This window comes from Synchiropus splendidus, chromosome 1, assembly GCF_027744825.2.
Source record: "Synchiropus splendidus isolate RoL2022-P1 chromosome 1, RoL_Sspl_1.0, whole genome shotgun sequence".
NCBI classification, from domain to species: Eukaryota; Metazoa; Chordata; class Actinopteri; order Syngnathiformes; family Callionymidae; genus Synchiropus; species Synchiropus splendidus.
This window is the reverse complement of record NC_071334.1, coordinates 61,483,655-61,511,410: the sequence shown is the minus strand read 5'-3', so window position 1 is coordinate 61,511,410 and position 27,756 is coordinate 61,483,655. Positions and strand designations below refer to the sequence as shown.

The following is a 27,756-nucleotide window of genomic DNA, read 5'->3' as shown; positions in this document are numbered from 1 at the left end:
AAGACTGGCTGTAAAACCCTGATGTGGCATATGGGTGAGGTTGTGCTACTGTACCGACTTACTGGAGGGAAGATGGGAGCACAGCGTCCTCTTTAATGAATGCTTGCCAAAGTGCACTTCTGTACCCAGTCTGTAGTTACACACACGTACTAATGCTCGTATATGAAGTCAAACCAATGTGACTAGCAGTGAAGCAACTCACCCGACCCCTGATGCCCCTTCAGGGCTCAAGGTTGATGGGCCCAAAATAATAACAAATAACAAAAGAGATCAAATACCGTACCACAGAAGAGGAAGACTGAGGAGCAGTCAGTAGAGTGAGAGTGTGTTGAACAGGCTGGTTTCTACGTCATGTACCATTCTTGCTGTCCTAGCAAATTTGCAGCAATTTCAACCCTGAGGCGAGTCATAGTTCATCTCAATCAAACTCTTGGTCTTTATTTACCTTATCATGCAATGTAATTTTCAAAAAACAGTTTCTCATTCTAGTGTCCCCTCCATGAATAAACACTTTGATGTGCACAGCAGGTGGCTCTGTACTGTCTCTCTGTACCGGATTGTATATTTTGGCATGTACAGACAAAAATATGACCTGTAAACATCGTATTTCTACTGCATTCACTGGTCACGTGAGAATTATCCAGTAGGTACAGTATCGTGTTATTGCTTTAATCCTCCTCACTCTGCTTTGACTTGACTGTTCCTCTGCCAAGGTTATGTTTTTGTTGTCTGTCTGTGACCAAATAAGCTACCAATGAATTCATTCTGGGAGTGTGCTAGAGGCCCAGATAGAATTAGGAAGGTTTTAAGAAACCGTCATACGCCTCGAACTGCTGCTGCTCTTGTGCCTTGATTCATTCAGAACTTATTGTTACTCCTCGTGACATGTAAACTTTGCCATGCCCATCATTCACTGAACTAAACCTATTTTAATCTGACAAGATTAACGTCTTTTAACGTCATTTTTGGTTTGCTAAATTCAATTTTGCCGAGTCCCCTGTAGTTCAAGAGGTTCACACTCAAGTTTTCCATTTTCATTTTGACGTTCAAGTCTTTAAAGCGAGATATAATATCAATCTTGTATGAAATAATTCAATGTAATTGAGCTTTATTGTATTTTTGGTCATGATTTTCACCTCACAGATATGGCTTTGTTTTGATTGTCAAAATGCATCCGATGGGGGAGACCAGATAAATGAGCAGTGCCCCGTTCCTGCTTAAGAACAGGGCATAAGTTTAGCTTCATATGATGCCAGATATAAACTTTATCCTGTAAAAACATTGATATATTCACTCCCGATTTGATAAAAAGCATGAAATAGCCTTGCAATCTTTATGTGGGAGGTTGATGCAACAGCGATGAGATAACCTGAACACAGGTATAGAGAGGCGTTCTGTTGTGGCTGCTTCCACAGACAATCCTCCCACACGCAAACTACAAACATGTACAGTCATAAAGATGCTTTCACACACTTGCCGTCACTTAAGAGTTGAGCGGAATATGATGAGGGAATATTATGCAGAGCACAAAACCGCTCCTCTGACTGTTTTGTGTAGCTGACGGATCCGCCTGCAGTAGCACGTCCTGGAGAGGTGAGCGCATAAATAAAGATGGTGGGCAGCGAGGGCGCCTGCTGGTTGGAAAGAGCCACCCACTGATATATTGTATGTGTCACTAGCGTGGCCCCTGCTGTTCCCCAGAACAAACCTTGTAGATTTGTGACTGTTAGATGATGGAAGCTGGAGGCTAATCCAAGTCAGCCATTAGAGTTGCTCTCTGCTTTTAATGTGGCTGTAACTGTCACTTCGGGACCTTCAGATGGCTTTTTCAAATGATTCATGAACACGTTTAATGTACTCTGTCATGTGAGTTCTCTCTTTTGTTGTGTATAATGATAGTAAATATATGTTTATATGGAATGAGAGGTGTTTTACGCTTAATATATGTGCATATAGCTCAACTTTGTGCAGAATCCGCTTGAATACAATCTAAAAAAATAGTAGAATTTTTCCTGCAACTCTGACTAGTATTGTTATACTTAAGTGCAGGGGTGTCGGACGTAAGGGCCACAGTGTCTGCATGTTTTTGTTTCAATCCAATACAGTACATAACAGTACCTAAGCCGAGCGGCTAATATGAAGATAAAGAGTATATTTGTCGCTAGAAATGTGATCAAATCACATTTTCATTGTTTTAAAATCTTGCCATTTAGAGCAAAAATAGAAGGGATTTCCGCCATGTTTTGTGTTCAGACAGGAGAGAAACATGTCAGTCAGTGACCAAAGGCATGTTTTTCCTGCGACAGTGTAGTAAAAACACATTACAGCCCACAATGCTGGTTTTCCACTCTGTGACATCACCATTTTGAGCCCCATTGCTATGCTGAAAGCTATGTCAATGTTGTTATATCATTATAGACAAGTTCTTACACAGAGGAACTTTAAGCTAAAGTGTATCAAATGCAGATTAAAACTTTTTGCGTTATTCAGGTACAGCATATAAAACATAAACAACAACCTTGTTTTCATGTATCCTTTACCGCTGCAGTTACCTTTGTGTCACTGGAATCTCAATTTTTCTCACAACCTATTCATAGTCAGTTGACTGCTTAACATATTGCAGTCATTTTATAACATGCAGTTCTTGTTATCACCATTGAACATATAACGTTGAAAGCAAAAGGTCCAACAAAACCAACAAAAAAATAGGTTTAGGACTCAGGGTCCACCATGTCAGCACCAACACAGTCATTGTCGCATTGGAGGAGACAGCAAGAGTGGGAAAGAAATTCACAGCAGTGAGTGCCATTTGTGACGATGACTGAAGCCATATAAAATGAATTGCTTGCCCTTAGTTTGAAAATTCAGCAATAGGTCAGCAGGCATAATGTTGACCTCCTATTGTGCAATAACCTCCCCATCTGCTACAATGTTTCTCTTTTTGTTTGTTGGCAAAGTTTACATATAGGTCATTCGATTATTCTGTTTTCTGTTTCGCACTTTACTTACTTGCACTTACTTTGCAATTGTTTGATCCGGACGACAAGCAACGACATTTTGTTGCCAAGGTCTCACTGCTGTGTTTTCTTTGGGCAATGACAATTAATTATTCGCTCAACGGGAGGCCATGCTACCAGGTGTATTCTCGTGTCCTTACCGTACAGATCTCTCCTGCGTTTCCCACTGGTTGAAGGCAGCAAGGGAGACCTTGGCCAACTGGCTTTAGAACTTCTTGTTATCAGTCTCTGAAAAAAAGAGTCACCCTAGGGCGTGTTGGGAAAGTTGAGTTTTCAAATTCAGTTTTCAAACTATCTGTATGGTCAGTATGGTCAGTGTAGAACCACAGCAAATGTTTTGTCACTCTAAACACTCAAATGTGCTGGATTCCATCGCCAGATGAAATTCTTGAACCTTCACATTAGCATTTAGGGAACGGCTTTTTCCCCATTGTTGTCCATTCCGTCCACACTCGTAGCAGCTGCAGCTCTCACCCCTGCAGTATATGCTCAAATACATGAGGAAACACATGTTGATGCACTATTGTTCAGTGGCGTGTTCAGGTACAACACTGCCCACGGGACCATAAGAAATGGAAGAAAGTCAGCGATGAGCTGCTCTGTGTGAGGCACTAGTTTTCTAAAACTTGTTGACGGAATAATTCCACAACCATCACAATGTCATGTTATCAATAGCCCAGAACATCTATCAGTGAATGGCCTACACAAGAGAGAAAATGCTTCAGAATATGTTCAGTCCACTGTCTGCCTCCCCTTGCTGTCTCTTAACTAACTTCTATTACTGCTGTAATTCCATCTTCCTGCTCTCTCAGGAACCAGGCAATTACCTCTCCTCTGCTTTTTACATTTTCTCAGATACTTTGTGGTCGCCTGGCTCAGATCCGAATGGTAAGCTAAGCACCATCAACAATTAGTCATGGAGCAGGCTTCGTCGTAACAGCTGGCGCCGCATGACACTGTACACCGTCAGATACAATGAGTGTTAAAACAGCGCTTGTCTTCTGTCTCATTCACTTTGTCTTTCGTCAACATGAAGTCATTTGTCCTGCCCTGTCGAGCGGCGTGGCTTCCTCTGCTGGCTCCATCCGAACCGAGTGATAAAGACTTCAGCTGCGCCTGCTGAAACATGAGTAAAGTCTGCAGCCTCACCGCTTATTTAACAACAAGCACCACTTGTGACTAAGCGTGTCCTATTTCATGTCATCTGTCTTTTTTTCGCCCTCTCCGTGTAAATTAACATAAGTAAAAGAGGACTCTCTGCGCCGGAGGTGATTTTAAATGACCACTGCTGATAAGGCGTTGGATGGAGGAGACATAGGAGGGAGGACAGGTGGGAGGTAGTTTGATGAATGAACTGGTGTGAGAGAGGGAGTCAGGTGGCTGACTGATCCATGACCTGACGCTTTGCACGACTTCACTGTTCATCACCGGTGTGAAGCCCTCTTCATGATTTGAACGGAATTCTGAGCAGGTGGTTAATAACTAAGCTCTGGATCACACGTGTGACTCGTGCGCAAGAGCTCCACAACACGTCTTAGAACTCCAGGACAAATGAATCAAATGAATGAATCATGCTCCGGGAAAAAATCAATGGGACCTCTAATTCATGGTTCCTCCATGGTTGGTCTGGTGAACAGAAAGCAATTACAGCAGATTAATAGTGCAATAACCAAGTTGCAACAAAATGCCGTCGTCAGCAGTCGGTTTATCCAGCCCCTCTAAAATGACTGTGTGGGATCACAACCATTTGCCTTCCAACTTTTGATTTGTAATTGTCTGGGAACTTTGTGCTTTGCTGCTTCAGCTGAGGACATTTTTGTGGTAAATGCACAACTGCATTTCAAGAATGGTGGGACTGGCACGGGCAGGATTTTTGTTTATCTGAGATCATTTCACATCCCGGTACTTGTCTTTACTATGTCCAACCTCAGATGTCGCGATACGTGCCACCCTTTATTGAGGTGCTTCCTCAATAAAACCAACCCATCCTCCCATATTGACGCCAGGAAAGTGGACTTTACATGTAGAAAAGGGAACCGGAATCATCATAGTGAGTCTCTCAGACTCGTGTTAATCGTGAACTTAGATGATTTTAAATGATCATAAGTTCATTACATGCCAACCATGTTTGTTGCTTGGCGGCCTCGTATATTTGTGCAGATAACTACTAATCAAACATCAATCTCAGTCATTCGACAGGAGGGCAGTAAGTGTCGTCATTGCTCTTTGATGATTCCTGCCTTCTCTTTTATCTTATTAAGGCTTGGCTGCATCTTATCGCAATTGTTTGTACTGTTGTCCGTTTCGGAACTGAAAATTGTTTTGGATGAAGCTCGGGAAGCAAAAGTTGGTCCTGATCATGTGTTGCATTAGTCTTAATAATAAAGGTGCTGTATGATTATTGTGACATGCAAAATATTTTCGTCTCTGCCCTGTATTTATTCATTGTTATTAAAAGCTATTTCTATCCATCATCACTATTTTTACTTCTTGATATGCCATTCCATTGCCTGCCACGTGTCACTGTCCTCTACTACCATCACTCACTCCGAAGGTCAGATGCTAGTTAACATGCTACAGTACGCCATAACTGAAACGCTACAGCCGTGTATTTTTATTTATATTCATTACAAATCAAATCTAACACAGCCATTAAAGCTTTTTCACACAATGTATTTATTTAATGGTGTGTATGATTGTGCATAATGAACTGCTAAACAGTGTTATGGTGCCCAGTTTAGAGAGGACCAGTGACATATTAATGCTGTGATAAAATATTGCCTCCATTTTTGTTTGTTCTTTTTTCCTCACCTCCGTGATGCAGAAGTCCAGTAGTTGTTTTATGGCTGCTATATTGTGGAGCCACACATTTGATCCTAAGTAAGACATGTATTTATAGACCAATGTCTTAAGTGTTTTATTGGCTTTGTGAGCATGGCGGGACCTATGTTCAGATAAAGGCACAATTTCTCTCCCAGATTTTGTCAGTACAGTTGCACCTCGCGTCTTTTCGATACGTAGAAAGATACATTTATTAATCTCAGAGAGAAATTCACATTACTCGCTGCATCCATTTTTCAGTGAAACAGCAAAGAAGAAATACAAACTTCGACAAATGTACTAATAAAATATTTATGAGCGAGAGAGAATGAGATAAGGTAGAATAAAAATGTAACACATAACATTTTGGAGCAACTATACAATAATAAAGTGCGATACAGTTTTTCCGGCAGTTCTGTACTGGCTGGTTGTTGGTTCTCTCAGATCCCAGTGTTGTATATCACTCTCCCTGAGGTGTAGAATAACCTTCCACCGTGGGGGAGGAACGATCGTTGTTGAGCAGTCTGCCACTGAAGCGGCTCCTCTGCCTGTGGACGGTGCTGTGCAGAGGATGGTGAGGATTGTCCATGGTGTACAGGAGCTTTCTCAGTGTCCACCACTCTCACACAGACGTGAGGCTGTCCAGCTTTGTGCAGACAACAACAACAACTTGCCTTCCACAGCTCTTTTTCCAGTCGAGAGTCCTTTCTGAGGCTGCCAGTTCACTACTGCATACAAGAGGGCACTTGCTACTACAGGCTTCTAGATGATCTGTAGCACCTTCTTGCTCTGCCCTTTTCTGTGTGTGCAGCCCAGTCCAACAGTTATCATTTCTATTCCCTTTTTTTTTCGATTTCCTTTTCCCAGACGGGTTTAGGTGGCCCATGTAGCAGTCCATTTTGATTTCATGCTTGTAATCTTTGGAGTGTTGATTGATGGATACAGTGATGGCACGAAGCTGATCACTTTAGCTTGTAAATGAATTATTGCTGCCATCTTTACCATGTTATTCCCTATTTTTTTCACCTTTCTTCCTGATTCTGATCGGTTTTGGTTGAAATTATTAGTAATTTTGCCAATATGTCAGGCTCCCCTGCCGAGCACGTAGTGGGTTTGTTCTCGGAGCTCATATCCGGCTCGGTGTCAGACGACTGTCGGGAGGCAGCGGGTGATTTATTTTCCCTTTTCCGGATAACTCCGCTCTAACTTCGCCGATCAGCCATGTCCTATCCTGAGTTCCAACAGACTCTCCTACCACTGTTCTCAAAGACGCTGGTGTCACACCTTCGTTTTTGCCTAAATATCGTGACCACTTTTGCTAGTGCCCTGCCTCGTGTCTCTATTCTTGTATATTTTGGTAGCTTTAATGTAAAAAAGACCTATGTAGAATATAGATTAGCACCTCAGTGATTCATCAGATTTCATATTTAATCGCAGCTGTTTTCTTAACATCACGAATACAGAGTTGAAAACATTCATCTGGAGTGCAGACAGCCGATGTACTGTACAAGTAGCGGGCCATCAACGCCTTGGTTTGTCCATTATCCTGGAAATGTAAATTATGACCTGTTGGTTTTTGAGGTACTTGACCTTTTCAAGGTGATGTGTGGTATTTGAGTCCGCAGTTATGGCCTGGACTAATTATTTACACTGTTGACAGCTGTTTGGGATGTGCAGCCATTGATGGATGTGATGTCGCGCCTTGGTGTCAACGCGCACTTGTTTCTAATTTGTGTGCGAGAGACAGATCTGTGGCACTTACTAAAAGTAAGAGATGGAGCAAGATGGTTGGTGGAGCTGGAGGATTAGCCGCTGCGGATGATTTCCTCCTGCTAATCCCGGTGATTGATGATTTGGTTCCATTAATTCGCTCCGTGTCGGAGACCTTGCCAATTACCTAATAGGCTAACTAAGTGTTGGGTCCGAAACTGCTTACTCGTGTCAGTACATTAGCATGCACGCTCTTGCACATGGCTCACACACGTCATTTAGCCCCGGAACGTCACAGCAAAACTGAAACTGCGTAGCCACTGAATACGGAATACAAAGACCAGCCAGTCGCATTTTTGTTAACACTGCCTTGTTTTAGTTCACCTGTTGTACGTAAACACATTTCACTAAATTGAAATTAAGATTCAATATGGCCAGATTTTATAGCGATCATTTTGCACTAAGTCAACAGAAAGAGTCTCTACAGCACTGTGTATGACAAATGATCTTTGAGAAGGGAGTTTGTTGAGTATATTCTTTCTTGTTGGATAAATACAAATGATGCTGTAAAAGTCATATGCCTGTGGTGCAGATGGATAACATATCCAAAGTGGGAATGATAAGCATGTTATCTTTTGTTCTGATGCACAGGCGAACTGAGCAAGCCTGAAGGGTGTTTATCATCATCGCAACTGTCTCTGTAAATGTGTGTTTCTTGTTTGTCTCAACTAAACAGATTTTCAGAAAGCATCAGAACTGTCTTCTGCATTCAAACAGAGGACAGATAAAAAGTGTTAAAGACAGTGATCTGGATTTGCCAATCAGAAGAACCAGACATAATGACTCCTTTTGAACTCTGCATGCCACCAGGAAGAGTTTGGTCAACCTGCCACAGCTCTTCACATTTTTATAGTCAGTTCGTTTTTATTAGTGCTGTCGTTTTAACGCGTTCATTTGATTAATTAATTACGACACAAACGCGTTAAAAGTGTTATACTTCTATTATTCATTTATGAATTGCTCTATTGAGCTTAAGTGAGACAGCCTTATTTTATTTCAGAATTGTATTTATTTAACTGAATCGCTGTATTTGTATTACATTTTTGAAAACAGCCTTATTTTATTTATTTCACTGTATTGCTGTTTGTTTTACATTTTTTAAAACAGCCTTATTTTATTTATTTCACTGTATTGCTGTTTGTTTTACATTTTTGAAAACAGCCTTATTTTATTTATTTCACTGTATTGCTGTTTGTTTTACATTTTTTAAAACAGCCTTATTTGATTTATTTAACTTTATTGCTGTTTGTTTTACATTTTTGAAAACAGCCTTATTTTATTTATTTCACTGTATTGCTGTTTGTTTTACATTTTTGAAGACAGCCTTATTTTATTTATTTCACTGTATTGCTGTTTGTTTTACATTTTTGAATAATGCACCTGGCCTAACTGGTTTGCGGAATATATATATATATATATATTCTTCTCCGAAAGATAAAGGGAAGACACACAACAACACAATGTAACTCCAAGTCCATCACACTTCTGGGAAACCGTCCACTCAGGAAGCATCGCTGATCAACAATCAATGTCACTGTCAATATCATGCTGTTGTGCAAAGAGAATGGACAAGTGCAAGTCATAGGTCTTTAGCAAGACGCCCCCAATACAGTGGTTCTGATGGTGACTTATAGATCAATTTTACTTTCTCTTTTTTTTTTTTTTTTTTTTTTTTTTTTAATAAACCCGGGGCATCTGTCTCTTAATAACTCATAATTCTGCCATACGCCATAACAGTTAAACACTGCTGCAGGCCAAGCTATTTCACAATTGATTCATCCCTGCCTTGTGTGCACTTACTTACTATCAAGCAAGTCCTGATCTGAGGCTCCAGCTGGTCAATGACAATGCTTAAGTAGGATCAGAGAAGTGACTCCCAAGATGACGTAAACATTACAGCCAAGATTGTTAGCTGCTGCTTTAGTCACTGCAGGGCATGTGTCACGTATTTCCCTGAATATACTGTACATCTGTTGACATCTGTACATTCAGGGAAACACAGTAAATTACAGTGTGCTTTTAGAAAAGCCACACTGTTAGATGTAATATTGAATTTGTAAGTTGGTATAACCACTCAGACATATTTGGAAATAGATATTGGATGATGGTAAAATATGTGTAAAAGTAATAGTTTGTATTTATAAAAAAGAGAACATGCCAAAGCGTGGCTATGTATTTTATTTTTATTGGTTATGAAAATGCAGATACTTCTCTTTTACATGGGTAACTTTGTTTTAACTCTTTGATTTATGCCTGGATATTTGCTGTTCAATAACGTCACATGTGATTTCATTATGAATTGCAACAAGTTCAAGTAGGTGTCTGAAAGTGATCATGATAATGTTAGCTCACTTGTCATCTAAATTGACTCTCAGTCTGTGTCACAGCATCGAGGTTTGATGTTTTTCCTTATCACACTCATTAAATACAAGCAAGTAATACCGGCATTGTAATTACATTGCAAATACATTGTTTACATATCCCAGACTCAGATGGAAAGGGCACTTTTTCCAGTATTATTTTGGTTTGGTTTTCAGTTTCATCCTTAAACAAAAACAATTGTACACTGCAGGTGCTTTGTTGTGTAGTATTGTTCACTACTGATCTCAATGCAACCCAGTATGAACGTTTCAGACAGCTAAGTTGTCTGTTTGTTTGTATCCCACAAAGGATGTTCTACTGAATGTGCGTAGACTGCACATGCCAATTGTACAGATCTGGTCCCCCAGTTCTGAAGAATAAAAAGGTCAGTGGAGATACAGCCATTGACATGACATAGCTGTACCTTTTGTACTGAAGCCAAACTGGAAATTCATCAACAAATCCTTCAATATTTATGGACAGTTTTTACACGCAGTTAGGGTGATGGTGGAGATAAGCATCAAAGGCTTATCTCCACCCTCTAACTGTCTTGAGGAACAGCCTGGTTTGTGAGTTTGTGAGAATACGGTACTCTGTCTTAGAGAGGGTGGCAATTGACATGCTCCTCTGACCAGGGGAACTCAAACAATGATGTGTTCCAGCCATGTCCAACGATGATAAGGCCTCATTTGAAAACCAGGCCCCACTCCAGAGATTTTGTCGCTCAGCAGTCGTCCTGGCAGCCTTTTTTGATGTGGCAAGGAGGAGTGCAGCCTCAGCCCTTTTGTTTGGCTGACTTTGGTCACGCTGAGGTCGATGGATTGCTTTATTTACAGTATTGAGCTTATTTGGAAGGGAATTTTCTGCCAACTCAAAGAATGCGGGTGAGGAGCACTCATTTTTGATGAAGGCAATTTATTTATTAATAATAATAATAAAGAACCAACTTGGACTTTTATGACAGTAATGTAATAATATTTAGATATAATATTTCACCAACAAAATCTTCATGCCTGTACAATTTTTGTTTAGACACACAATAATCCAACCTCTCTTGAAGAAACCCAATCCTGACATCATGATCCCAATCATTTCTTAGCTAAGATCTTAGCGAGAAAAGTGGAATCTTCTCTATTTTTGGAATGGATGCATCCAAACTCCTTTATTGAAAAAAATCCAGCCTGGCCCTTGGTTACACTGTAAAACTGCTGACCCCCTGCGAGCCATTCAGGACCCCAAGATGCTCAGGTGGGTCTCTGCTTATAGACCCTTCATCTAGATTTAAATCTAAAGGAGTCAGAGCTTTTTCTATCAGGACTCGTCGCTCAGACGCCAGAGGAGGTCCAGCATGCACATTGTACCCCTACTGTTAAAACGCTCATATTTATCTGTTTGCATACAGGTAACAAAGTCAGAATTTCTGTTTCACCTAGAAGCTAGCAGACCACAATATTTTGACTTCTTTCACACCTTCTCATCTGAGCCCCTGTGCACGCATTCTCCTTCAGCCTTTTGCTCTGGCAGCTGACTGTCGCCAGCAATGCAGCAATCTCTCCAATGGCATGTTTTTTTTTTTTTATTTCAACCCTTTTGCCATGACAGACTCTTTGGTCAGGCTCTTTGACTGCAAATGACCCTGCATTTCTGTTGGGAAACTGGATGGTCACTGCGAGCTGGCTTTGTAGAGTCAGCTTTTGTGTGTAAAATGGATTGCAGAGACCTGCTGAGAGCGTATTGTTTGTCCCCAGCACGACCCAAAAGCACTTTCATTGCAGTTTCCCGATACACTCATCCATAATTCCCATTTTTATGTATGGTACTTTCAGCTGCTGAGACGCACCAGTTTAATCAGCCTGTTGTCATAATATGCACTTTTCAGTCAGAGAAGATGCATTGGACTCAATTCACCATTGCAGGTTTGTCAATAAGTACTGTATATGCTTTCTGTTTCTGTCTCCCTGGACTCTCTGTTCAGACCCAACAGTGGTTTTCAACTAATTCAATTTTCAAGGCTGTTTTGAGGAATCGTGTTTTGCTGCCCTTAGGAAGTTAAAGTAACACACTTAGACAAATTAGATGTCGGGAAATGTTTCCAAGCTGGACTATGAAATATTTAAACATATTTTAATAATTATGGAAATTCCAACCATCTGGTGGCAGAACACAGATCACTTAAAAATGCAGATTATGTACAGCATTTTGTTTGTAACTCACACATCTGTATGTCCAGTCATGGTGGACGGAAAAATGAGCTTGTTCAAATATAATTTCAAAAATGATGCTGGACCAAAAAAACAAATTTGTAAATACAATGTGTGTAAAACAGCTGGCTTTCCACACATTTTCCAAGCTTCATTGAGCTCCTGTTGTGTCATTGTGACCCAGAGTGTGATTCCATATACAGTTCTGTGCTGATGCAGCCCATAACAAGCAGAGGAAATGGGTGTGAGGGCTGACGCTTCAATATCCAGCCTTGTTTCATCTTTCCAAAGATGTGATTTCACACGGATTGTTGACCCGATTAGAGCTTGATTTGAAAATGAGAAGAACATGACTGATAATAGTCCATCAAAGGACTGGTTTCATCTGAAACGCAGATTTGTTGGTCAGACTTCTGGTCAGATCTGACGCGTTCCGTGAGATGGTGAAGAATCAAAAGTTGATGAGCATCTTTTACAAATCTCAGATCATGCTTTACAAGTTGATCAAGAATTGCTTATCTGTGAAACACAATGGAATGCAGGGAGGAAGAGGAGGGAGGAGAAGGAGCGCAGACGATGGGGTTGCATGGGTTCAAATCCAATTTGCAGCCACGGAGTAGGGTTCACCATCCAATTCACTTCAACACCACGTGCACAAGTTCTGTTCATTTCAAAGTCAGCAGTTTTACAACAAGAAGAGACGTCAGGGGTGGAGTTCTCAGTCGAGCTGAGTTCAAGTCATGTTCGGAGAATGGTGAGAGGTTGACATCAATGGAGCAACTCATGCTTCAGCCTTGTCTGGACTAAGACAGAAAAATTTTTCCCTCCACTTCTCAACCGAGTTCCTTTGGGGAACACCAAGCTGAACTCCAGCACAACCTGAATGGCTCGCTGTGATTTGTCAAGCACCGCCGTCAAATGAAAGACACAAAAGCCTCTGACCATCATCCAAAGAGCTCCATGAGACATTGACTCGTACAAGTTCTTGGAGTGATTGCTTCAGTCCGATTTGGCAACACAGATCTTCATCCAAGCCTTCTTCGCCGCCACATGATTCCAACTTCCTGGTTTGTCTTGGTCCATGTCACAGCTGCTTCGGCCAGCCTGCCGTCTTGCAGTACCAGCTGTCTCCAGCCTGCAAATTCCTAGCTCTTCCTCCTCCATCCCTCCTCTCATGCTCCTCCAGATGATGTTGATGCGCCTCGCGTTACTGATATCACAGCTTTAGTCATTTGAATAGATGAGTCAAATGAACTTCACCATTCGTCCTTGCACTCAGACTGAAATCTGAAATCCATTATTTGCATTTTACTTCATCACAAATTCTTTTGTCGGTTTCACTCTGACTTTCTTGAATAAAACTTTTTTTTAAATTACTTCAGTTGTTTAGCCATTATTGGTGCTTCGGTCCTAAAAGCATTGCTTTAGTGTGTATTTTCAATTTAAGAGCCTCTGATCAGCAAAGGTAAATACTCAAGTGTTAATCTAAATATTTGAATAAGGAACTATATCTCAGGTAGTGGACTAAGTTTCAAGGTTTATTGCTGAAGATTCATGTCACATGGGCATCTCTGATGATGTCTATCCCATCATATTCACTACAACTTCCACTTCCTTCAGATGAAAAAACAGGCATGAAGTCCCTTTTGTGGCTTGTCAACTCTCATTTTGGTGTTGACTACTCATGTTAAGAAGGAAAAAATAAGCCTGGACACCCACCAGTTCTGGAGCCAGGTATCTGAGGCGCTTGCTACACAAGTTTATGCAAGATTGTTATGACTCAGCAGTCCATTATTTTTTTTTTTTCAACCAGGATACCAATAAAAACCTAAAACGTATAGCTCGTTTTAACACGTTGAGGAAAGCTGAACATGACTTCTACTACTCTCAGCTGTTTGTTGATCTTTGGGATTACACCTCAAAAATGTACCATTACTTGGTTCACAATGAAGCTGATAAAGCCACAGAGAGTCCTTGAGTAATGACAAAACAGTGGCAATGACGGTCACAATGTTGAAATGAGACTTATTGAAGCGGAAGGGAGGAAGTGAAAGGGGATACAGTTAATCCACTGACAGAAATGTCACGATCCATCACCCTGTGGTTCCAAGCCCGGCTTTCTCCCAGTCACCAAACTCATTTTAGAGGCTGCTTCATTACCGAACACATGGGTCTCAAACTGATCCACAAAAGGGCAGCAGTTGCTGTGGGTTTTTATTCCAACCAAACAAACACACATTGGTTAACCAATGAGGCGGCAGCTGAAACAAGCAATGCCAGACTGACAACCAGTTACAGTCTTTGGACAATTGACTGATGTCCTTCACTTCAGCTGTGAAAACATGACCTGCGATACGCTTAATTCCAACCTACCCTCACTCCTATTGCCTGATATGGAAGTTGGGAAATCAGACTTTTGCTTAGTATACTGACGACAAAGGCAGCCTTCAGCGTAAAATGTTACGCATAGATTGTTCAATGGACTGAAAGAACGGTTTCCTTCCATATCATTCCAGGGACTGCATGGAGCATCATGCACAGAAGTGAGAGAGAGAAAAAAATGACTTCCATATAGTTCCAGGCACGTGTGTTGCGGAGTGAGAGGAGCCGCACCGTGGGGGGTGTGAATGCACTCGTACAGGGAGCCGTGCTGGAGCTGTCTTTACTGAAGGAGACTGGATGTCCCTTTTATGTGGCTCTTGTCCTTAGTAACAGTACTCACTAAAACAATCTCAAAAACCTCCTTTTGACCATTCTAACCATGGCCCGCTGGCTCAATACCAAAATATTCATTATAGCTGTACTGAGCTGGCAGAGACATGAATGCCGCCAAGACAGGCATCATTGACTTCAAAATAACGTGGGTGTCTGGAAGGGAGAGTGACACGCCTATGGTGGACACCAACAGTCATCCAAAGAACCTGAGGTATGTGCTGCAAGTGGTGCTGTTTGTGGTATATATATGATATACCCTACTGTATACAAGCTTGTTGGTATTGGTCATGGTGGACGAAAATCTGGGTCCAAAGTAAATGTTGTGCTTCCTGCTCAGCTTGTTTCCCTTCAAAATGAGTTCGTAAAGATGAAGAATTCTGACTCCAAAGCAATAGTACCATGAGCAACCAAGTGGAGCGGAACACATCCGCTTGAAGAAGAGATTACCAGTCAGCAGTTTTACAACAATAAATATAGTAACAAAGACAGGAGACGCAAGGACGTCACTGAACCTGGAGTAAAACATGAACTGAACCAAGGAATAAATCTGAAACCAGAAAGCAAACGTGAATCTGAATACAGAAACGCACACAGCTGTCAATACAGGCTTGCGGAAAATACTGAAGTTATCATACACACAGCACAATGGTATAAAAATGAGATAATGTGGAAGTCAGTACAGTCAATAAAATGAAAACAGAGCAGAAGACACAGAATGTGCGTGACAGTCATGCTAGCTCCCAGATAATGCTGCAAAAAGCTCAGGCGGCAGAAAACGGAACATGAGAAGACAGAGCGTAAAGAGGACGCACATGAGAGGCAGCTACCAGCATGGGATCTGGAACCAGGAGGCCTTTCAGCAGCAGGTGTGAGCAGGTGGGAAGCTTGCTTGGTGATTGGTTCCAGGTGCGTGCCATTAGCTAGTCAAGCTCAGGGAGTCGAGAGGCGAGCACACAGGAAGACTCCACACAATATCGAACTGTAATGAAAGCGGACCATGACAACTTTGGTGGCGGCCATTATTTAGAATCCTGAACCCACGACAGTTGGTCTTCCTGTAGCCGCCTAATTCCACACAGTGATGCGGTCAGTGACCAATTTTTTAAACGTGAAGCTCAAGTTAATTCCGGCGACATCAATCCGCTGAGTTGTGTATGAGTCCAGTCGGGACAGTGTCTTCTGAAAACTTGAGCAGCATGATCGTGTGATGACAAGGAAGACAAGAAAACACCACAACAAGCGGAAAGTTCAGGAATCCGATGGAAGTCTTCCCAGCTAAACAGTCTGCTTTCTCAGCCAAGACAAAAAGAAATACATGCTGCTCCTTGACAGCAGTGGAGGCGCTTCCATGTTAAATTTGACTCACAAGCGACAGTCACAGCAACACCTGAGTGCGCTCCAAAGGCTGCCAGTCTTTCTCTCTAATCTGTCCATGATGTCGGCAGTAACAAAGGCCATGATAATAAAAAGAGAGCTGTGAACCTCCACATCTCTCACAGTGTAATGGTGCTGTCCTGCAGCCGTGGGTAACAAATGAAGCACTGTAATGCCAACGCAGGGCTGAAATTGGATTCCCCCCCTCTTATTATTCACCATTTCCAACATGGTCTGGATTTTTCTCATGTTTCATTACTGGTGATTGGCTCTGATTATATTTTCCATCCTTTTTACCGCTCAAGGTCTTCAGCTCCACTTCGAACCCTGGGGCGACGCTACCTACTCATTAATGCGTATATTTCCGCGGCACATCAGGTCAACTGTTGCAGTGGGCTGTAAACAGTAATTTGAGGCCTGTGCTCATAACACCTCAACTCTTCTCTGTATATTGAGTTGAAAATGATGGCCCTCAAAGTAGACATTAAAAAAACATCTTGCACTCACTGTGTTCTTCCCACAGCGCTGAGCGAGATCAATGCCATTGTGCCTCCATTTCCCGGTGACACATTGTATTGGAGGCTAGCTGAGCTGTGGTTTGTGTTTTTGATACCAGTGATGGCTCACACTTCAAAGCCCCAGAGCAGTTGTATGGATTTTCCGAGGACTGCCGGACACACAGAAGTACATTGATCGAGAGATGGATTTGAACATTCATGGAGCTGACAGGAGGCGGGGAGGAAAATTCAACAGATATTTGACCAGTCTATGAGGGCTTGAGGGGGTTTCTATTCTGGGTGTGAGATCAATGGGCGAGGATGTGAAACTTACGTTTGGTAATGTGTTGTCGTATTGCTCCTCAGGTGCTGAAGGGCAGTAAAAAGCTCAATCTGTCTGTGCGCTCAGTTGGGCGGATTCCTGGCGGCTATGTCACCAACCATGTATATACATGGGTCGACCCTCAGGGCAGAAGTGTGTCCCCTCCTCCTGACCTACCTGAGCACCGGAGCGCCACCTTGAGACGGACTGAAAGCCAGCGGCGCAGCAACATGCAGCTACTTCAAGAAGGAGACGAAAAGAAGGTATTGAAGTTTAGTTCTTGTTCAGACCCACAAAAACGGATGGATGGGAATGATCCGAGCTCAGCCCTCAGCCAATATCTTGTTTATATAATCACTAATGTTTGCTCATAGTTGAACTGATGATTACGCCGTCCTCTGATTGAAATCCTGACTCATTCCTCAGACGGGTGAGATTTGATTTTTGCAGTTGACATTGTTCTGGCACCGTAATCTTCCAGACAAATGGCAGATGAAAAGCGCTTTAGGGTTTCTAGCAAAACCTCCAGATTCTTTTCACTTTGCCTGTCATGTTTCTGTTCCGTTTGTTTTGGAAGAAACTCATCTGTCGACATCAAGAGAACACAGATATGATCAAAGCAAAGCATTTCTCATACATCCATCCCTTTTGGACAGGAGGCTGCAGGAAACAAAAAAAAATGCCTTGGTAAGTGATGCTTTCACTGTGTCAGGCAGAAGCGCAGCAATTGCTAAGACCTGTTAAAAGGTCGTCTCTTTGCAGCTGGTGCCATTTCATTCACCAAAGTGTTTGGAGTTGGGACCTATTGATTAAAATAACTCCTGAAATGTTCAATTCCGCCGTTGCAGTTGCTGTGTAGGACGACGGGACTTTGACTTTAAGAGGATGATGAGCTCAGACTTCAGATAATTGGATAGGGAGTGGATAATGGCTAAAGAAGCACAGTCTTTTCAGTGCTTTAATGTGTTTTTGTCATTGCTACTCAATGCAAAGTATGTTTGACGTACCGTTTCAAATGGACCATAAATGAAAAATCCACCAGCACAGCAACTTTCAGTGGCCGCACTCACTCACAGTGTTCTTTATTGTGTTTTTATTTCCCCATTATCTGATGGTTCATGAGCTGCTGCTTTGGTTAAACAGTTAAGTGGAAGGATTGGAAGCAAAGGTGCGTGGATAACTTCACAAGCACAAATCAATCTAACAGAAGGCAGTTAGTTAAAAATAACCAACAATCAACTCGCACAGCTTGTGGTCATCTGCGCAAACTTCCCATCCCTAACTTAGCTTGTACACCAACGGCATGGTTGGTGCTTACACTTATAATCAGTTCCGCTGAATGCTTTGGCCTGCGTCAATGATCAGTCATAGAGTGTTCCATCTGCTCCTGGGTGTGCTCCCTGGTGGACAGAGTGGTCCAGCATCAAGACTGACACTGTGAATTCCACCCCCTCAACCCATTCTCTTTTAGAAGTCCACTTCTATTATTGCACTTTTACTACTGAGAACGTTCCTCTCTGTATTCAACATCAGATCTGGCCTGAACCAGAGGGAGCTGGAGCCAAACCTGCTTTATGAAACAGTCATACAGTGGAATTCTGAGTATGGATCGACATTGTGTGCAGACTTGAATGCCTCAGGTCTCTCTGAAACAGTGGCAGGTCAGAGCTGGGATGTTTTTCCACCACTGCACAAATATATATCGACCTCGAAGGGCCAGCAATGACGGGCAGAAAGTTCATTCTAGTATTTCTCATTTTTTGTTTCCATGTATAATATGTATGATTATGCTGTACAAGAGTGTTTTGTCTGGGATGTACATTTTTATCCCTTTCTACTGAGTGAGTTTCAGGTTTCAGAACCAAGATCATGTAAATGGAAGATGACCATGACTGTTTTGAGTAAACCTCTATTTAAAGCTTAGAAAATAACATGCATGCTTCCTGAAACAAGACTAATGGATACTGGAAGAACAGGATGGTCAAGTTTCAGGAAAGATACTAGATGCTATACCTTTTTCCCCCTTGGATGAAATACAATGCCATGTATGAGCAGTGCAGTCTGCAGTGAGTCTGCACTCCCTCAACGATACACACAAAAGTGTAACCGAGTGTGAAACAGTCATTGGAAAGCAGAGATGATAAATGAATTGTCTTCACCGTTCAACACTGGGCACACATTGACATGCACTGTGAGAGTCTGTGAGAAAAAGATGGCAGCCAGATGAGCCCCCTCTTGCTGTTAAGAGAACATCAACAAGCTTTCTCTGTCGAATGGGGATGCTGCAGCCCACTGCCCCGCCGTGCCCTGTTGTTAGCTGCGAATGAAAATAAACAAACCTCCGCGCCTTGTCTGTCTCTGGCAAAAAGTCATTAGTCTGTTGAGAAAGTGGTATTTACTTAGGCGAGGCCAACTCCAAACACAGATTATAATATCAAAAACAAAGACTTAAACTTCATTGTGACACAACACAGCAACCACAGGCAGAGGATGTTGTATTCACTTCAGGACTGCAGCTGCTGCCAGGGATTACCTCCAGACTGATGAGCTGCTGCGAGATGCCAACTGCTGAGGAACGACTCTGATAATTAAAGCTGTTCTGGGTTCTGCCAGGATGCTGCACAGCACACGAATATCACCTCCCAGCAAAGGTTGTTGGCGCACGTCTAATCAGCTGGTATTACAAGGGTTTCTGCCGCCGGTATCTGCTGAATATCACGGATGCAGGAATCGCCCGCTGGGATGGAGGGATACAAGTGACACTATTAAATTGAAATGTTATTAAATTTGCATGCATAAAACCAGGCAGCTGCCCGAACGCCTCACAAACATCTGTAGTGGTGTCACACAGGCACTTGTCATAGCCAGTGAAGGTCGATGTGATAAAAAGTTCCACGCAGGTTAGAGGTTGGAATAATAAGAAAATACATGACAAAAAAAGAGTAGGAGGGAGGTGGAGTTTTTAACATTTCAAAGCCGTCCATTTTCAAATATATCGATGTCAGCAATGGATTTGATCCACTATCTGTCATCAGAGTAATCCACATTCAGTATAGTGATAATGTGAACAGCCTATGTCTATTAATAATTATTAACACTAATATACATGGACCCCAGAATAAGGTTTTGTTCACACTGCAGGTGAAGAGACACACAAGTCCAGTCAGCCGATCGTTCTACCTGCAGAGACTTGATGTCGATGTGTGGATAAATGATCTTTTTCAACATTCCAAACATAGTTGAACAATCTGTAGCATCAGTTACATTTCTATTAAAATATGGCATAGATGCAGGTCAAAACTTCAGCCGCCTGTACAGTATCATAGCCATCCAGGGTCTTGCTGTGCTGGACCCTCTAATATCTTTCAGTGTCTTTCTGTAGTCTGTGTGCCTTCCATGAACTCTGTTTTATTGAAATAAAAACTGCTAAATAATAGATAAACTGCTTAAAAACCAACAAGCGGTTACAAAGAGAACTAGATACCGTGGATAAGGGTCATTTTCACATTCATGGAATTAAAGTTCTTCAACACAAGGGTAGAATGTGATCCAAAAATCCCAAATGATCTTGACTCTTGCAGAGGTGTCGTGGTATTGCCCCTGAGCGGCTTGTTCTTGACAATTGGGCAGCTACGTTTGGATGATAGATACAGACTGATTCTTCCACAGCTATTTAACCTTTCTATCACATTATCTATCTGTGTGGCTAATTTCTATTTTTACATTTTTTTTTTAATAGGTCAACTTGGTCCTGGACGATGGCCGGTCACTAGGACTGATGATTCGAGGTGGAGCCGAGTACGCCCTGGGGATTTACATCACAGGAGTGGACCAAGGTTCAGCAGCAGAGTGTGGCGGACTCAAGGTAGCCTGCATTTATCATCTTCATCCTGCTTCCATTACAAGTCTATCATGAGCCAGGTCGCACAAATGATAAACTGTACGTGCGGAAACTAGAACAGCATATGCCTTCGATCAAACACATGTGATGGAGCACTTTCTTTATTGTTATCAGAATCCGTGATATAGTGTCAACATGAACAATTTAGTTGATGGCTCAACTGTATGGACATACAAACTATGTTTTCATTATCAGTTATTTATATCAGTGTTTTTTTCACTGATGTACATGGGTGTTTTGTCCCCCACATTTTTGCAGCTGTGGTATTTTTGGAAGCTCGAATATTTCCAACTTGCGTTCCTTCGGTTTGCTATGACTGACTTGTAAATATTGTATTGTTGATGACGCAGCAAAAATCGCTTTGTGACTCTTCTGTCAGAGATGGTTCCTCTGTTAGGAAATACTGCACCTGAAAACCCTTGAACTTACCTCAGCTTTCTTTTCACACTCCACTGCTGTAGCAGTTTTGTCACCTTACGTGATGATTTGTGACACGTTTATGCAGCTTGTCTTTGAACCAGGTCGTCACAATTAGAGGATTTAGGACAGAAATATTTTGGTGGATTAAAGGCCAAGCGTCCTGATTGTTGACTCCCAATCCACTGGTCTTATTGGAATCCTCTGGTTAAGAGGATGAGCTGCGCCTGAGACAGCCGACACCAACATAACATTTTTAGGCGACGATGGAAACTCTCTTTCTATCAAACATTCCAGAACTGTTCTGTCACCAAGAAAGATATTTCCGGTGACCTCTGTTGTTTGTGTATTCCATTTAGATTAGATAAGAATGCCTTTATTCTTCCCACATTAGGGAAATTTGAGTTGTCGGGGCACATGCAAACATTCAAGACAAACAAGACATAGACAAAGCAACAACATAATCCACTCTAGAAACAAAGAAAACCTAGAAGAAACTGAAAAATGGATGATGAAAAAAAGAAGTAGAGAAGAAATAAATAAATTAAAATAGAATAAATGCCCAACAATGAACAGTGAGTCCAGTCGGAGTCCACCACTATGCAACCTGATCGCAGTGAGCAGGAAGGAAGGAGGAGCAAGGAGAGGTCATGGATTTAGAGCTGGACCCGAGTCTAGTGCAAGGGTCACATCTGCCTCTGGCCGTGGCCCCACGTTAGCATCACACTCATTGATGCTGGTCTAGCGCTGCAAGCTCATCCATCAGAATCAGAATCAGCTTTATTGCCAAGGTCAGGTCATCCTCTGGCTGAGAGACCCCACAATGACAGCCGGAGTGCGAACAATAACATGATAGCAATAGGCAGAGTCTCTGGATAGAAGGGTGTCACTGCCCGGCATATCCACACAAAAACAAGACAAAATTACAGCTCTGGAAAAAATTACGAGACCACTGCAAAAGTGTACGTATTTCGGATTTTACTACATATGTGTGTAAGTAAAATGAATAATTTTGTTTCATTTCATAATCTACTGACAACATTTCTTCCAAATTCAAAATAAAAATATTGTCATTTAAAGTATTAATTTGCAGAAAATGACAAATGCTCAGAATACCAAAAAAGTTGCTATCCTTGCAGACCTCAATGTACAGAAAACAAGATCATATTAATTTGAAAACATCACAATACTCATGTTTTAATTTAGCAAGAGTTCAGGAATCAATATTTGGTGGAATAACCCTGATTTCGAATCACAACTTTTATGCGTCTTGACATGTTCTCCACCAGCCTTTCACGTTGTTCTTGAATGACTTTATTCCATTCCTGGTGCAGGAATCCAAGTAACTCAGTTTTGTTTGATGGCTTGCAACCATCCATCCTCCTCTTCATCACATTCCAGAGGTTTTCAATGGGGTTCAGGTCCAGAGATTGGACTGGCCATGACAGGGTCGGGATCTGGTGGTCCTTCAATATTTTTCTTTGGAATGTGGAACAAATGTTGTCAGTAGATTATATGAATGAATCCACAATGTTCATTCTACTTAGACACATACCTATAAATAGTAAAATCAGAAGTAATGACAGTGGTTTTTTTCCAGAGCTGTACAACAGTAGACTAAACAAAAACACACAAAAAGCTCTGAAAGTGCATTAGCAGCCGGAATGGATGCCACTCGTACAGACACTTTTGTTCTCTGTTGAACTCAACAGAAATCAGGCATTTAACCCTCATGATGAGAGTCCAGGTTCATCGTGTGAGTGCAGATGAAATTCAACCGGAGAGAGGAACGGGACAAAACTACTGATGCCCTCATTAATACATAAACGTCCAAATGTGAATAGTCATGTAAATATTGCCTCGTGTTGTCATTTCACCACCACAGTATCGAAGATTATTATGTCAAGAGTCAAGGAATCGTGGCTCATTGAAGTTGCACGGTACACATTTATGATGTCGGTGAATGTTACTGGCTTTGACAAACTGCAGTTGCCGTGTTACTCATGTGTGACTTGTGGCTGAGGTGAGGGGACATCTTGACACCACTGCAAAGCTAATTAGCGGGACTGTGAAAGGGAAGCTTACTGCGCTTGGAGTTTTGATCTGATCAAGCCTGATAAGTGATCTGCATTTCAAATGTCATCTCCAGGGAGCTCATTGTTCTCTTGGAATGAACGTGTTCAAGCCTGAACCATAGTCCCAAGTCTTCCTAAAAGAGGTTCATACCCCAGCCACGGTGAATGAAACTGATCTTCTGCTCCAGAATCATTGCTTCCCTAAGATGCTTCACTTTAGCTCTCACGCGAGTCTGCTATCTGTTATCTTTTCCTTCCGAAAGAAACATGTTCATGACACATTCTTCACAATTCAGATGAAAAGTAACCTATTTGGAAAGTATTTTAAGGAGTTAAAATTGATAGAATATGTGTGACAAGAAGGCGGAAGATGTTTTCATGGCTGCCACATTTACTTCACACCCCTCAGAGTTGGAAATCCTTGTGATACTGCAGCAAATAAAGGGGCAGCCAACAAAGTGAATCCTAACAATCTGTCACCAACTGAACCTGACCACACCTCCAAGTAAATAACAATTTGTGCTCATTCCTCATGGAACGTGTTGCACGTATCAGAGGTCTGCGCTGCTACCAGTCAGTTCATGGAGCAACACGGATCTCTGTGAAATGGAGATTGGCTTCTCATTTCACCGCTTCTTACTTCACAGCTGGAAGAGATCTTAAAAGCCAGTATGTGTTTTCTATTCATGTCTATGCAACTGAGCCGCCACTATAATGATATAACTGATGTGCTACAATAAGTTGCAGCTTCTTGCTCATTCATTTAGTTATTTATGACAGTTCAGATGAAGGTTTACCGTATCTTGCTTCATTAGAGTGACATATTTCCTCTTTCCATCGTTTCTTGGTTGAGTCATTCAACTTTTATTTTTGCTGACAGAATCACACAGAATTTGTGATGAGATTTTAACACCCTCATTGCGCAAATGGTCATTAGAATCCATTAACTTTTGCTCATGGTTCATCATTTAGGCAATGTTAAGTGGGGCAAATGTGTTGCTCAGCATGATGAAATGTCACTCTTTGCACTTTTTATTCACTCAGACAACTTGTTTTCGGACGGGTGTGCTCGGCGGATTGGTGGGAGCTGTTTTCAGACCAGCTGGCCATGAATTAGAAACTTACACTTTACCTAAAGGTCTACAGTCTTTGGAAGACACACCATAGTGTATTTATAAGGCTTCATAGAAGATGTTATGAATGTCTATAACTGTGTATGATAACTTAATATAAAGCTTTATAAGTACCGTAAGGTGCAGAATGTTACCTTATTTCAAATAATATTTTGTACTGTGAGACTGGGATTATGTTTAGAGTTAGATTAAGTTTAATCCAGAATTTATAATATTTTTATTGTATACATTTATTTGTCATAAGTTACCTTATGTGATTATGAACATTCATAACATCTAGTATAAAGCCTAAAGAATGGATGGAGATGTCTTGTGAATGTACTAATAATGCAATATAGATGAGACCTACGTATAAGTAAAGTGTGACCAGATTGTGAATATGAAAGTGGAGCCTTAGGGACAGACTTCGGGAGGGTCTTAAAAGCGTGTACAGTAAGGGCAGCAGTATCAAGGTGAAGCAGGGCAGGGATTTATTCCCATTGGAGTTGGAACGTGCCTGCACAGGGGTGTCTAGGCTTCAGCTCATCAACTCTTGGTTGGCTTTCTGCCCAGTTCTTTTATGAAGGTGCCTTATTTCATCTTGAACGCAGAGGTGAGATTGAGTCAGCCGTGTATCTGTTTCGCTGTTTGCTGTGTAGGAATTCTCTGACGGGTGAATTGTGTTGCACTTCTTTCCCTTTGACAGTTTATTCATGCGATCCCGCCTACACAGTCTGAAACATTACTGTAGAAAGCCCTGTCCTCCATGTCACTTCAGCTTCTCCCACCTGCACCTGTAGCTTGAATATACTGATCGAGTCTGACCGTTTTGACCTCTCTTTTTATGGATACATTGATATGGCCTCCTTTCAATTGGTACTGGGCTTAAATGGGACATAAAGATGCTTTCCAGCAGTATAAAATCGAATCTACTGCGCAATAAATTAATCCAACGCGTTCTTATCACTCACCAATTTAAATAAGTTTCATCTGTTAGGAGGGCGCATGTCTTTTTCTGCTCCTGCTAAATCTTTGAGTGTGAGCTCACAAACATTGATGGATTATAGCGGTTGGGTTTTTAAAAGCATGACTCAGCTTGCCAAGATCTAAGCTATATTTCTGTCTGTCTTTTTGATTTATATTGTTTTCAATGTGGGAAAATCATTTGGCGTCAAACCAAATTCAGTTTTTTTCATGACGAAATATAATCAATGAAAACGTATGATGCAAATATACCCTGCTTATCAGGGGGAGCACGCAACACTGGTGATGCAACACATGCAGATCTCTCTCTCGATCAATCACCCAACAGAGCTCCAGTCATTTAATGGTGTCTGCTTGCTTCAGCAACAAAGTCTTTCATGTCCTCTGTCCTTGAAATTGCATGGAGGGCAAACAGTGACTGTCCCCCGCATGGTCAAACAGAGTGCAGTGAGCATTCTTAGAGGATATGACGGTTTGATTTGATATTCCACTAGTCCACTACATGTGACCGATTTTCATTGTTTAAATTCAATAGTGCAATAAATGCATTGTGCTTTCTTCCGTCTTCGTTTTTTTAAATGAAGAAATTATTTAATTCAGTACAAAAACAATGACAATTGAGTTTGTGTCCCACAGCAAGTTTATAACAAAGAGCAGAATGGAAAGGGAAATAACATTTTCTTCCCCTGACAATGTCTTTCTGTCATTTTGGCTTATTTCATCTTGTTCACATTAAATAAAGTGGTATGATTCCAGAATGAGGGAGGCGCAAACAGTGGCTGACACATTCAGTATGAGCGGATTATATTTTTGACTTTCACTGCCATGGTACTTTGTTTTTTTTCATTGTTGATCAACTAGCCGCTTTCAGGGACACTGCCTAAATCACCAGGCATCAACAGGTATTATGAACATAAATTCAGAGTACTATGAAGCTACGTAAGAATTTATTGACACTTTTTAGCTGTGTTAAATTATATGTATTGAGATGTTGACAATACTAAAGAGGCTCTGTAGTTTTATTTTTTTTCCACCAGCCAATACTGTTTCGAGAGACTGATTCAGTAATGCAGAAGACATAAACACTGCTGCCTCCTCGCTCACCATTATAAGTTTGTTAGGTGTGTCTCTGCGCTCCTTCAATCCTTGTTTTCCCTGAAGGGTTTTCTTGTGGTAGGTCTTCCTCATGGCTTCCATCAGCTGAGACATGCTAGATATTCTCTCTCGACCAGTCACAGCACAGTGGGTGTGACCAAAAAAAAAAAGATAATTCTATGTTCTGCAGGTTTCCAACATAGTTGTAAAATACCCTTGAGTCAGCAGAGTTGGCCTCCGTTCCAAATGTCTGGTTTGGTGTGTTTGAGTGTATTTTCATTTGACTGAGATACACACAACAGTAAATGTGTTCTACATATCCAACAGTGCCTCATTTAACTGATAAATCACCCCGTTAATCACGTCACAAAAGACTTAATTATCTGGGGTCTGCGGTTTGCAGCCTTGAAATATGTAACAGGATTACACCTGAATCTTCCCCAATTTACGTCTTAAGAGCTGGAAATGCAATTAAGGATTATGTTGAGTGTTGATGTCTCAGTCGAGATTTGTATTGGCGCACTGACTCACACATGCTATTTTCAGAGCTCTAAAGGATCAGTACCATTCGCTGAATGGTGAATATGGGCTGCAACCTTTAACCACTTGTCTCTCTTGGATTCCTCTTCATTCCAGTTGGTTCTTCAGACCAACTCTCCTCCTTCAGCAGGGCCATTAGTGATGGGATACTATTTACCTGGGCGTCAGTTCTTCTACCTGTCAATTGCTTCTTTCACTATCTCAGCCCCGAGTTTCAGCCTCTTGGTCTGTGTTTGCAAACTGCCCAAGTGTTTTTTTTGTTATGAATAACAAGTTGTTCCTCTACTTTATTTGGCTACGGAAGAAGTTTGAGTCTCCCAATCATTTGTACTTTATCTGTATGCAGGCAGCTGTTGGTTTCACAGGCTGGTTGCTGCGAGAATGCATTTTTGGCAAGTAATCTTCGACAAAGGATCTGAATTCTCTATCTGAATGTATTCGGTTATTAGTTTACCCCAACTACTCGCAAAGATATTAGACTGCAATTTGCTTTAAAAATCGCTGTGTACGTCGATGTACTTTTTTCCTTATTACGTTCTTTTGTTCGATTGGGAA

General features: G+C 41.5%; 1 protein-coding gene across 5 annotated transcripts in view; it reads left to right on the top strand.

Moving 5' to 3' along the window:
- The window catches only part of whrna (whirlin a), a 105,554-nt gene that overhangs the window by 32,719 nt on the left and 45,079 nt on the right, over positions 1–27,756 (top strand). For all 5 annotated transcript variants that reach the window (XM_053861874.1, XM_053861892.1, XM_053861864.1 and 2 more), the window contains exons 2-3: positions 17,122–17,340; positions 20,817–20,942. In XM_053861874.1, the coding sequence (XP_053717849.1) occupies positions 17,122–17,340; positions 20,817–20,942 (345 nt within the window). The remainder of the gene's footprint in view (positions 1–17,121; positions 17,341–20,816; positions 20,943–27,756) is intronic.